Source organism: Austrofundulus limnaeus, unplaced genomic scaffold (genome assembly GCF_001266775.1).
Source record: "Austrofundulus limnaeus strain Quisiro unplaced genomic scaffold, Austrofundulus_limnaeus-1.0 Scaffold952, whole genome shotgun sequence".
NCBI classification, from domain to species: domain Eukaryota; kingdom Metazoa; phylum Chordata; class Actinopteri; order Cyprinodontiformes; family Rivulidae; genus Austrofundulus; species Austrofundulus limnaeus.
Window position 1 is genome coordinate 1,802 of NW_013953354.1, and position 12,755 is coordinate 14,556.

The 12,755-nt window shown below is 41.2% G+C and overlaps 1 protein-coding gene across 16 annotated transcripts in view; it reads left to right on the top strand.

Moving 5' to 3' along the window:
• The window catches only part of LOC106533473 (ankyrin-3-like), a gene marked incomplete at its 5' end in the record, with an annotated part of 38,110 nt that overhangs the window by 1,757 nt on the left and 23,598 nt on the right, over positions 1–12,755 (top strand). For 7 of the 16 annotated variants that reach the window (XM_014029784.1, XM_014029793.1, XM_014029796.1 and 4 more), the window contains 13 exon segments: positions 1,205–1,328; positions 2,378–2,389; positions 5,296–5,398; positions 6,006–6,056; positions 6,600–6,709; positions 7,469–7,501; positions 8,369–8,593; positions 8,692–8,846; positions 10,052–10,263; positions 10,521–10,728; positions 10,965–11,061; positions 12,249–12,477; positions 12,563–12,688. In XM_014029784.1, the coding sequence (XP_013885238.1) occupies positions 1,205–1,328; positions 2,378–2,389; positions 5,296–5,398; positions 6,006–6,056; positions 6,600–6,709; positions 7,469–7,501; positions 8,369–8,593; positions 8,692–8,846; positions 10,052–10,263; positions 10,521–10,728; positions 10,965–11,061; positions 12,249–12,477; positions 12,563–12,688 (1,685 nt within the window). 16 annotated transcript variants of the gene reach the window in all.

Here is a 12,755-nt window from a genome sequence, read left to right on the forward strand (position 1 = left end):
CTGAACAGTTGTTGGTCTCGACTGCATCTTAGATATTTTTTCATCAAGAAATAGCCACCATCTGCACCATATAACCTCAAGTAACAGGCTGAGAATTTTATTTTTTATTTATTTATCCTTTATTTATACAAGATGATCTCTTGAGACTCATTGTCTCATTTACAAGAGAGACCTGTTAAAACCCACAGATCAAGTTATCTTCATAAACTTGAGTTAATAGGGCTTATTCTAAAAACTAAATAAATTTTAARCTGATAAAAGGTTAGATATTTTTTCCCCATTCTCCCATTTGTGGTGCCACACACAGCTAATTGACATATTGATCCATCCATCCATCCATTTTCTTTGCACACTTCTCTTTTCTAAGTCATGGGGAGCTGGTCTGCAGAAGCTATTCTGCTAATTTAAATTTGAATTTATTTGAAGTCGAATAGAGTTTTTTTGTTGTTGTTGTGTTTTTTTTTTTCAAAAAGCATATATGACAACAAGATGATAAAACTCTGCATGTCTCAGCATAACTTTTTTGACCTAAAAATTAGTGTAGCTTTTATTTTGAAATTTGACACCGGAAGCGCTCGCAGTCCGTGTCCTCCAGCTTGACGCGGGTCGTCTCTGCTCGGAGTGCGGCAGTGTTGAAGGCAGGAGGAGGGGCTGCGGTGAACGAGCGGAATGATGCGGGCAGGACAGAACCGGACATGAGGGACAAGGGGAAYCACTACAGCCGCTCCGGCGGCTTCATTGATCGGCGTGTCATCGTCCACCGGTCCGCCGATCGAGGTGCGCTGCGCTTCTGAGCCTTTCCTTGCACTTTTTTATTTTTTTTATTTTTTTTGACTGAGCTCAGGCTCTGCTGTGGGGCTTTGAGTGCTGGGAAGGAGCTGCGTTCCTCTCCAGATTTACCGCAAAGTTGTTTTACTGCTTGCCTCTGATTAGGTTTTTCTTTTTCTTTTTTTATCCAAAATAGCTGCAATGAGTGTTAATGAATAGATCAGTGCAGGAGACAGGCTGCAGTGGGTTTCTGCAGTGATATTCTAATAGAAATCTGTTGATTYCTGCCCAGTGCTCTCTGTGATTACTGTAATCAAATTAGGAGACTGATGCATTCATTGGGGCCTGTTCTTTTATAGGGTGCCGCATTGCCTGCCTRACCTGGATTTGCTTTTGGAGTTAACAGGAGGTTGTTGTTTCCTCCCCCTTCACCCAGGTGAGGATGCCATGACCGGTGACACTGACAAATACCTGCGGCCTCAGGATCTCAAGGAGCTGGGGGACGACTCTCTTCCACAGGAGGGCTACCAAGGTTTCAGCATAGGAGCCCGCTCAGCCAGGTAAGAACCTGTCACTAAATGTAAGCTCAGCTGACTGGATTTGTTTACATCTTTAGTACTTTTTTTTTTTTTTACATTCCAGTGCAGATACAGTTTACATTACACYCAAAGGTGACAGAAATCACCAAAAGTAAAGTAGCTGGAAAGTTGCCACTTAGTGATCTAAGCTGACAGGATGATTCAGCGTTTTGCTTGACCTGATTCAAGCAAAAACTACAAAAGCTCCACAGTGTAACACAGAGTTAAGCTGCACAGATAGAAAACTACAGTGAGACAAAAAGCGCGTTGTGGAAACTTGGCAATGGCTGCGATGAAAACACATCCCAGTTGCACTGGGGCCACAGAAAACACATGGCAGAGGCGCTGTGTGATGGGCGTATTGATAAAAACWACAAGGTGAACTGTGGCAGGAAGCTGCTAACATCAGCAGGGTTCAGCAAACAAGAGATGGAGGGATTCCATGTGAACGCAGTTGTTTTTGAAGGAAAACACTGGAAAGAGTTGGTACTTTTGATTGCTGTTCACAGTTTGTGACGCGAAAAATATAGAAAACACACTGAACAGTGTAGAATATGACAGTAACTTAACAGTGTTTACAGTTACCTGTGCTTGTTTGCAATGTTTTTTTTAGCAAAATTTATTCCTGTATTGCTCTTTTGCAAATACTGAATCCAGCTGAATATAGTCAGAAAAAACGTACTGTTTTTGTTCTTTACAGGAGTGTGAATGCTGTGAAATGTATGAAATAATTCATTCAGTTAATGTATGATGCTGAGCAGGCTCTTTACTTTTCCTTACCTTTCTGTTTTATGACATCGACATTGCATGGTTTGCTTTTATCGGGCTGCACATACACACAAACACACACTCGTAAAAATTTTGCTGAGTTGGAGTGCAGTCATGCAAAGCCACAGCATCAGTATCATATGGATTTGTACAAAAAAAAAACCCCAGAAAAAAGCCATGTCATGCTTGAATGTTTTAAAAATGCTTTGCTTTTCACTCTGCTGTTTTGTTCTTCTCCTTTTTTTTCCGCTCCCTCATTCTAGCCCTAGAATCAGGTAAGAAAAGAGTAGTGCTATTAGTAGCGTAGTAGTAGAAAACATAAGCTGTGAACCGTGTCCCTTCCTTGTTACCCCAGATCTAACACCCGTGTGAAAACCTCCACCCAAAACCARGTCATTTAATTCCCATTGGTGTCGACAAGTGTTGCTGTTTCTCTGAAAACATGCGTCATGTTATTGCAGTAACGTGTATTTTGATAGCATCACTTCATTTCTTACCATGTTTTTGTATCAGTGTAACAAATTCATCATGTCATCCATTATAACATTTTTTTTTGTTTGAAACTGGTGTAAAAAGAAACCCTTAAAACAAGCCTTTTCTGAGCTTATTTTGTGTATTTTTTTCCCTTTTAGTTCTCATGTGGCACTTTAAGTTTGGACAGTCACCCCAAGTGTAACTTCCAGGGATCAAACGCGTCATCGTCTGATAATCCTCCCTGCTTATCCTCCCTGTCGGAGTGTTAATAAATGCACAGCTCCTGGAATTATTTGGGATTAGGCAACAGTTTGCAGAGATGGAAAATTTAAAGCCTGTTTTTTTTTTGTTTGTTTGTTTGTTTTTTGCTTTCGCTGAGTGATGCTGAGCATTACTTCATTGACTCAAACTGTCTGGGATCGTCTTTGTGAGTCTACACCCCCGCGTGGTAATTTCAAACCATTGAAACGTTAATCTGTACAGTGATGTGCAAAAGTATTTTGGGGATTTTTTCCCCCCAGACTTTTCTTGTAATAATTTAACTGGCCTTAAGCTTGAATTTCTCAAATTGGCTGAAAAAAGTATACTTAGCACAAAAGTGAAGGCAAATTGTGTTTGGTAGATTATTTCCGTGTTGTAACAATGCTTCTTGGCAATAAATCTTATAGACCAGTAAGTTCCTAAAGTTGGAGTTGGGACACGCAGTGGGGTCCTAAAACACCAAGGTTGGGCCCTGAAAATATTTTCTAAATTAATTACACCAAAAAACGACTTATTTTTGCCTTTGTTGTTACAAAATAATAATATTAATGTACTTAAAATGGACAAAAATAGCATAATAAATAATGTTACTATGCTCTWGTTTATTTGACGTGAAAACAATGTTTATCAACCAACAACAGCTGGGGGCACGTGTCTCTGCTGCTGGTATTTTGRGGGTCAAAAGCTGAAAAGTTTGGGATCCATTGCTACAGACAGCACCTGGGACCACCTGAAGCTCAAAGCCTCAATAGCAAAAGCAAAATAAGCTGTTTGACACAAATGGCAAATTTTTCATGTGCGCAACCCATTCAGCTRTACTGCTCATCYCACAAAATGCATGTTCCTTACAAATGTGGCACCATTTTAAACGGGAATTTAACAGGCTTTCCAGCGGTATAAGAAGCATTGTTACAACAAAGAAATAATCTACCAAACACAAATTTCTTTACTTTTTGTGCTATKATTGAAAAAGAAATGAGGGATGACTCAAGACTTTTGCACGGTACTGTATAATCTGATGTCAAAAAAGGTTAAAAGTGGAGCTGTTGTGTAAAGTCAGACAGTTTGAGTTTTTACCAGTAAAACGAATGGAGCGTGATGGAAAGAGGAAGAAAGATAGCTGAGAAAGATGTGGGAAAAGGAAAACTGCGAGACGAAGGAAAAGTAAAAGTAAAATATCCTCACATGATTTGATGAACAAAAACCAAATCGTGAGTCGGGTGGGGGGGGGGGTTGCAATAAATAAGAATGAAGGACAGAAACACAGAGGGAGAAAGAGGTTGAGGGAGAAAAGGATGCACAGAATGAAGAGGAAGGAAGCTGTGAAGAACAAACAGGGTGAGGATGGAGTGGAGTCGGGTGTCAAAACATGGTCCTGCCCTGCCAGCGGGTCCATTCAGTCTGTGCAGAGTTGCTGGGTTACTTCGATGGTGTAGGCAGGCTCTGCTGAATAAAGGGCTTCTCTCTGTGCTGAATAGTGTCCCCACTCGAACTCGCTGAGCTCTGCAATTTCTGCCTCCCCGGCCCCCACTTCTCGCTCTCATCCTCTTACATACGTGGCGCATCAGTATACGCACACGGTATACGCTCATAAAAAAACAAATATGACAGAGGGAAATAAGCCTTGTCCCTAAATATTCCATCCTTATTTAAGATAAATTAGCAGCAACAAAGTAACTTCTCCTGTAATAATGCTGAAGAAAATCTAATTTAAACCGTGCAGTCACAAAGATTTTGTGCCTTCTAAACTTGTGGCGAAAAAGAAAAGCATTTTTATTGAATTATTTGTTTATTTTTTTAATAAATCAACCTCGAATGGATCTAGAGCACTGCACTGATGCTGCAAAAATAGGCACACATCACTGCACACAGCAAGAAAACGAGATTGCAGCAAGGCCCATAGAGAACACAAGCTTTCCTTTTCAGGAWATGAAACAGGCCAGCTAATCTTTYGGCTTAAATCAGATTTTAACAGTTMAGTTGMGTTTAATCTTSTTRCCCTTTGCTGTCCACACAAACTTAAAAACTTGTTATGCTCACCTGTCAGTCTGGTGGATCTAAGTTTTGGCCAKTGATCTTTTTTAGACGTGGGCCGTCTAATAGTAGGGCACACCCACCACACCTTGGAGAAKCATTTCCAACTGTTTTCTCTCACCTGTCGTCTCTTCTCGCCTTCTTGCTTTATCTCTAAGGGCAAACAAAGTGACCTCACTTCTCATTTCCATCTCTGAATAAACTGCTGCGGTATCTTAGCCTTGTTTAACTTTGAGCTCTTCCGCCTGGCTCAGTTTCTCCCTCCTGACTTTTAGACTCTGTCCAGTAAGTACATTTTGGTTCCCTGGAGGTTGCATGTAGTAACGAGTCTTTTGCTTTTTGTTTTATGCCACGCGCCCTCCACCCCTCACTTGTTGTTGCCCGTGGCGTTGGGTTGCATGGTAACATGTAGCCTCCGCTCATTCAGTTCGGATAGGTCCAACACGCTCAACCGGAGCTCCTTTGCCCGGGACAGTATGATGATTGAGGAAATCCTGGCCCCCACGAAGGACACGGTAAGATCCAGCTTTTTTCCCTTCAACTTTTCTTCTTGTCATACTCGTAAGTCCACGTTTAACTCTGTCCTTCTTTGGTATCCTTGTCTCACTGGTTTGCAAGCTGGAATTATCCAGTGTTTAGGAATCCCCGGTGAATGTTTGATTTTCTTCATAACTTTAAGTGTTCTCTGTTTTTCCTCCAGTGGGCTAATCCCAACCCCAGCTGGTTAGAATAACGCAGGGAGCAGGGGAGCTTTACTTGCACCAACAGAAACATRGTTGCGTGCTTTTATCAAAATATTAGGAGGGAGCACACATAGCACCTCGACAAAAAGTTCATTCAAACCAAACAACTTTGGGGGCTCCCAGTTTCTCTCTCCTAGAAAAATGTAATCCCCTGCTGAACTTCTGATTGCTAAAGTATAGATGGCCCCAGCATACATATTTTATAAATATGTTAAGTAGTCTACACCAAACATGGACTATAATCCCATTTTCCAGGAGATGCAAGTACATGGAATTGGTGGTATTTTTTTTTCATTGAACCAAGCTGTTGTAAATAAATTTCCTGGACCACACATTGTCCAGAATGCAACTTCTAAACCTGCTTTTCYTCTCCACTAAGCTTCAGAGTGTCTGTAAAGACATTTCGTACTTGGTCGACCCCCTCAGTAAGGTATTAATTTTGACATGTTCAATTGATTTGTTCTTCTACTTCATTTAAAATCAGTGTCAGAGTGGGTTCAGTTTCCATTTGAATGTGTTTTTACTTTTGAGTTTACATTAAACTCATACTTGCCTTTTATTTCTGTTTATATTGGCTGGGGATTTCCTATTCTCTTATTGGTGCATATGATTTATTATTTGCAATCATGATACAGTATTGTATCAAAGCTCATTTATTGTCTCAGTTTTTTTTTTGATATGATTGTTGTGTTTTTATGCCCATGTTTACTGCACGCTGCTATATTTTATTAGTCATTGGTGAACTTGTGAGACAGTCGGAAACAAAAACGTCAAATGTTCCAAACAATGCATGACAACACAGTAGGGACATTTACAGTACATCTGTGCTGCAGTGTTTGCCCTTTTATTTTGTTTTTGTCTTTTTGTTCGACTTCATTTGGTTCCATTTWGTCTTTTCCTCTCCTTCACCTTTGTTATTGTTTTATCTTTCAATCCTTTCTTCTTCACTTGTATCCTTGCGTCCTTCACTTAGCACCTTGCTGCGACCAGAGACTACAGCTCCGAGTGTATGCGGCGTTATAGCTGGACTCCGGACATGATGGACCACAGCCACAACGCCGTGTCCAGCCCCATTCACTCTGGGTAAGAACACCTCATCCGACACGCCAGGATCTGTTTCCCAACACACTTAAGAGAGACAATGCACATCTGTACAACTACTGCATAAAGGTGCTTTTCTTTTTGGTCTTTATTTTTTGGTTCACACTCAAAGAGTCAATAGTCAGCACCACCTGCACTGATGCAGGCAGGGTGCAGGGTTGCTTCTGCAGAAAGCTACAGCACCGAAGCATAAAACTAAAATACAATCCATGTCTGCTAAAGCTCTCCTGTTCTACTGCAAGTCAGGAGACATGGGCCAGAAGTCCTTCCACGTTCGCAGGCATTTTGCTATTTTAATCATTACTCAAACAAACTGCAGGCTCTGTGTGAGCTCATTTGGATAAACAGATAAAATGTCATGCACACACTTTGAATATATGACATCATAAAATGCGACGATGTGCTTTAAATAAACTGCGCTGTGCTTGCACAAAAAAATAGAATAAAATAAATGAGCTGAAAGGTTTTTTTTATATTCAGACATAAATAGCTGGGATCTGTCATCTAATTTTGGTTGTCTCGTTTCTATTTTTGACTCATAATTTCTTCTAAGGTTGAGGAGACATGACTGTCGTTTTGTCTTTTTTTTTCGCCTCTCTTAATTTTGTCACCCGTAGTTGTTAGTCTTCGTCCATCTTCAGTAGTTATTACAGATCCCAACGGTGCTTGTGAAACTGATACTAAAACCAGGTTCCGGGGGGGTGTTGCCTCCTGCGTTGTCTCCGTGTGTTTATTTTGCAGCTTCTCCTCCCCGCTCCCTCAGTATGACTCCAGGTGATGACTGAGTTCGCTGCTCGCTCCCTTGATGCCGCAGTGACGTCACTCCCTCCTCCAACTCCGCCTCCCTTTTTTTCATCTCATCGCTGTCTCTTTTCTCTCCAGTCTGTGCCCGTCTCATCTGTGTGTTCTGAAGCTTCTTTTCTTTTAGAAGTGTATAGGGAGTCTTTTTTTTCCTCTCTCTCTCCTTTTTCCTCACTGTGCATGTTAGAATTACGTTTTCCTAAAAACCCTTCAGAGAATCAGCCATTTACAGCATACGGTATAGAAAACCATAGTTTTCAGCGACATTTGTGGTGACTTTTCTGAGCTTAAACACATCTTCATCTTTCCTCATACTGTGCTGTTATTTGATTATATACAGTAACTAGGATGCCAAGTCTTTTTTTTCTTCTTTTTTTAAGAATAGGACACGTAAAATTGCAGTCACATTAAATCAATCTTGGTGAAACATTTGTACAAATTGTGTAATGTTTGATCACTGAACGCTGCTTTTGAAGATCTGAATCTTTAGCAATTAGCCTCACCTTCAGCCCCAGAACTGGAAACTAAACATCCTGTCTCTTTAGTCCCGTCCTGTTTAGTTTCAGACCATGCTTGATGTTCTAAATTGAGGTAGTTGAAGGTGAGAAGTGCTAAGTTTCAGAACTCAAAGCATCTCTTTTTTTTTCTTCTTTCTGTCATCCTCTTCCCTGCTCTCTTTCTGTATTTTACTGGTAATTTCTATCTGTTCTTTCTCTTATTTGGGTGTCCAGTGATCACAGCATGGGAATCGTCTTCCTCACTAGTCTCCATGGCTTCTCTGTCTTTTGTTTTTACTAATATATTTACTTCTCTTGAAACTGTTCCGTTTGCTTCTCGCAGGTTCTTAGTCAGCTTCATGGTGGATGCCCGTGGTGGGTCTATGAGAGGCAGCCGACACAACGGCATGCGCATCATCATTCCTCCCAGGAAGTGCACGGCACCCACTCGCATCACCTGTCGCTTGGCTAAGAGGCACAAGCTGGCCTATCCCCCACCAATGGTGGAGGGAGAGGGGCTGGTCAGCCGGCTGGTGGAGGTGGGGCCTGCTGGCGCTCAGTTCCTTGGGTAGGCTTTGAAACATCTGTTCCGAAATCCTGGCTGAAGAACGGATTTGGAATTGCTATAGCAGTAGCCATAGCCGTAATGTTGTGTTTTCTTCTCAGTCCTGTGATTGTGGAGATTCCTCATTTTGGTTCAATGCGAGGGAAAGAAAGGGAGCTGATTGTGTTGAGGAGTGACAATGGTGACACTTGGAAGGAGCACCAGTCTGACGGCGGTCCAGAAGATCTCACTGAACTGCTCGCTGGGATGGATGAAGGTAAAGAGGTTACTTACCAACAATACGTCAGTAGGTGAACATGAACTGAATTACACAGGAATAACTTTACTTTGTATGCTGGAGGTATAAGTCCATTTCAGATCTTAAGATTTTTTCTGATACTGGCTGCAGAAGCAAATTTTTAGACATACCAATGAAAAGCCAACAGACTTGCAGTTGTAGTAATATTGCCTTCAGTTTAGAAGACTCCAACATGTAAATTTACTGGAGATGACACTTTTTTAACTATGAGCTCCATATCTTATAATTTCACACAACAAATACAAATGTCACATCGATGAGTTCAGAGAAACTTTACAGTCCTCAAAGATCTCAGAAGGAGTAGTTTGAAACAAATTTATAACAAGTTTTTGTTTTGAGTTGGATAAAATATTGTATCATCCTTATTAAGCAACTCTGAAGATGAAATTGGGGGTTAGTTTGAACTGAGCCGCTCTCATTTTGGAACTTTTTTGCATGTTTTTATGCAAAAAAAATGTTTTATCCAAACTTCTATAGTAATTTCTGGGTGAACTTTTTTAGTTTTGCGATTATGTTATCATAAGAAGGATGTAATTGGATTCATGGAAAATGATGTTTACCTGCATTAAAAAAAATGGGGTGAGCTTGTTGGATATTTTGTGGTTGATTAGCTGAATATTTTACAGTTTTATATTTTATACTTTGTGATAAACTGTGATCTTTTACTTTAAACAGTAAAAGAATCTARACGTCTCTATTTAACATGTGCCTCGCTCCAGCAGTGTAAACAGTTTTAAATGTTAAGAATGTAGAACCGTTTTAAGGGAACTTCCTTGTTTTAGGGGTATGACATCACATCTGCGGTGTGATAAGGTTTTATAAAAAGCATTTTATTGTGTCCTGATGGGGTGCAATTTTGTCCACTTTGATATTCTTTGTATGRATGTAAATAAACATTCAAGGCTGAGTACTGGATTGGTTTCCTGCTCTGATTCAGGTTCGGGTTAAACATTTTTTTCTTTTTTGGTTRTCCCAGCATTTTTTAACTTTTACTTAATAATACAAATACAACAATTTTAATTGAACTGAAGTAAAATTAACAAAATATAACATTGATTTACTGTATGTACACACTTGCTCAGTTATATGTTAWATACGGTACATAACATTAGTCACTGACTGTGTCAAGAAATGACAAGTGTGAAAATGTATTTTTGAAACAGAACTGGACAGTCCTGACGAGTTGGAGAAGAAGCGCATTTGCCGCATCGTCACCAGAGATTTCCCGCAGTATTTCGCCGTGGTGTCCAGGATCAAGCAGGAGTCTAACCACATGGGTCCTGACGGAGGCATACTGACCTGCAACAACGTCCCAATGGTCCAGGCCTCGTTCCCACAGGGGGCGCTCACAAAGAGGATCCGTGTTGGCCTGCAGGTACATTTCCTTTTATGGAACCTGTTTCTTGACTTTATTGTGTTTATTATTATTATTATTATTATTATTATTATTATTATTATTATTATTATTATTATTATTATTATTATTATTATTATTATGTTCCTTATTTATTCTCAACCTACTCCTGTTGAATATTTGTTATGCCAAGGAAAGGCCTGCACACTTTCGTCAGCAGATCAAATATTAATCCTTAATCTTTTGCCTCCCTCTCGCTTATTTGTATTTCTCCTTAGGCCCAGCCTGTCCCAGATGACATGGTGAGGGCGGTCCTTGGAAACCGAGCCACCTTCAGCCCCATCGTCACCGTCGAGCCCAGGAGGAGGAAGTTCCACAAGCCGATCACTATGACCATCCCCGTCCCGCCCAGATCGGCAGAAGGTCATCCCAGCGGCAAGCGAGGCGACGCCGCACCCTGCTTGCGTCTGCTCTGCAGCATCACAGGCAAGCTGAGCTGCAGATCGAGCATGGCGACACCACAGCAGCACCTTTTATACTCCACATTCTCCCTGCTTGGACTAATAATCACKAGGCTCCTGTTGCCTAACGATCAGTTCATCCTTAGATTTGTGGGAGCTCTGAACGGAGTAGAAAAAGAAGGAAGAGAAAATCGGTGTTAAAGTTAAAACATGTTTTGTTAGAAAGGCTGTGAGTTCATCTTTTGGTCTTGTTTCACACAGGAGGGACGTCTCCCGCTCAGTGGGAGGACATCACAGGAACCACACCGTTGTCCTTTGTAACTGACTGTGTCTCCTTCACCACAAACGTGTCGGCCAGGTGAGAGACACAGGTTACACTCACTGAGCCAGAGCTGAGCACAGCAAAGAGAAAAAAAATGTCAGGGTATTTTTAATGCCCTTTTGAGAATAACATCTTTTCCAGAAGACTCTAAACTTTTTTAAATAAATTGACCATTACATTTTATTTAATTAAAGGGGCAATATTATATGTTTCTCAAACATATATTTAAATACTATACCATAATAAAGTATCTATGTCGCCTTTAGTTGTTATTAAAATGCTGTTTTTATGTTTAAATAGAAAATAAACTTATCTTCTCATCACTTCTTCTTCTAAACGCCTTGAAATTGGCCTCTGTCTCTTTGAGAACCACCTTCTGCTTCTGTCCCGTCCATTTCAGTGCGGGGGGTGGGGTCGCGCGTGCACTATGATGCAGTTTACTTGGCATCTGAAAATACATTTCCTCAAAGGTATTTTGAATCTGAAAAGAGCTTCACTGAGTGAGAAGTAGTTAGGAGCTCAGCAGACAGCTTCAGTTTCACTTTCAGTTTCACTCGTTTGCTTTGTTACTGCCGAGAGGCTGCAGGAGTCATGGGCGGGGGGCAGGGGGTGGGGAGYTGTGCTRCGTGATGAGGAAGCTCAGCTTAAAGACACGTCCCAGYGGCGTTTCTGGTCCCAAAAGGCGTTTCTGGTCCCCACCTGTCGTTTTGCTCCTCAGCATGGCTGCCTAAAAACGCTGCAGGATTTCTCAAACATGCATGAATGAGTCAGAGCAAGGCTTTGAGCATGTTTTTCATGACAGTATAACATTATAACATGATATAAAACTCAAAAAAGTTGATTTTACATGATATTGCCCCTTCAAAAAAGTTGGTCATAAATTTTTTTGCATTCTGCTTTTATAATGACTTTGTTCCAGCCTCCTGTTTAAATAATGCAAAGTCATGACCTTTCATCGTGACTCAATTTGAATCATGTGGGAAGTGTGCAGGCTGGCTTTAACAGAGCTCACTTTGGTTCTGTGCAATTAGATTACTACACAGCTGTCATGCATCTGTGAGCCTCATTTGGATAAATAACCAAATGTGTTTCATTTATTGCTTTTAAGGGATGCATGCACAATGGAGCTGCAGTCCTTATAACATGTTTGATGTAGTTTTACTGTACTACGTCTGTGCTGTTGTTCCTTTCACCTCTCACCTTGGATCGTGCCCCCCCGTCAGGTTCTGGCTCGCAGACTGTCACCAGATTCCTGAGACGGTGAGTCTAGCGTCTCAGTTATACCGGGAGCTGATCTGCGTGCCGTACCTGGCCAAGTTTGTGGTGTTCGCCAAGATGAATGACCCCATCGAGGCTCGGCTGCGCTGCTTCTGCATGACGGACGACAAGGTGGACAAGACTCTGGAGCAGCAGGAGAACTTTGAAGAAGTGGCCCGGAGCAAAGATATCGAGGTAATGTCACGTTTTTTTTCCAACCTCGTATTTACTATATCCTCATGATGTGACAATATATATGTTTTACTTTGGTCTTCCTCAGGTTCTGGAGGGCAAGCCTATCTATGTGGACTGCTATGGCAACCTTTCACCTCTCACCAAAAGTGGGCAGCAGTTGGTTTTTAACTTCTACTCTTTCAAGGAAAACAGACTTCCTTTCAACGTGAAGGTATAGAACATGTCCCACCTGTCGCCACACCTGTCTGCTAGCATGGGATTATTATGGTAGCTGGTGT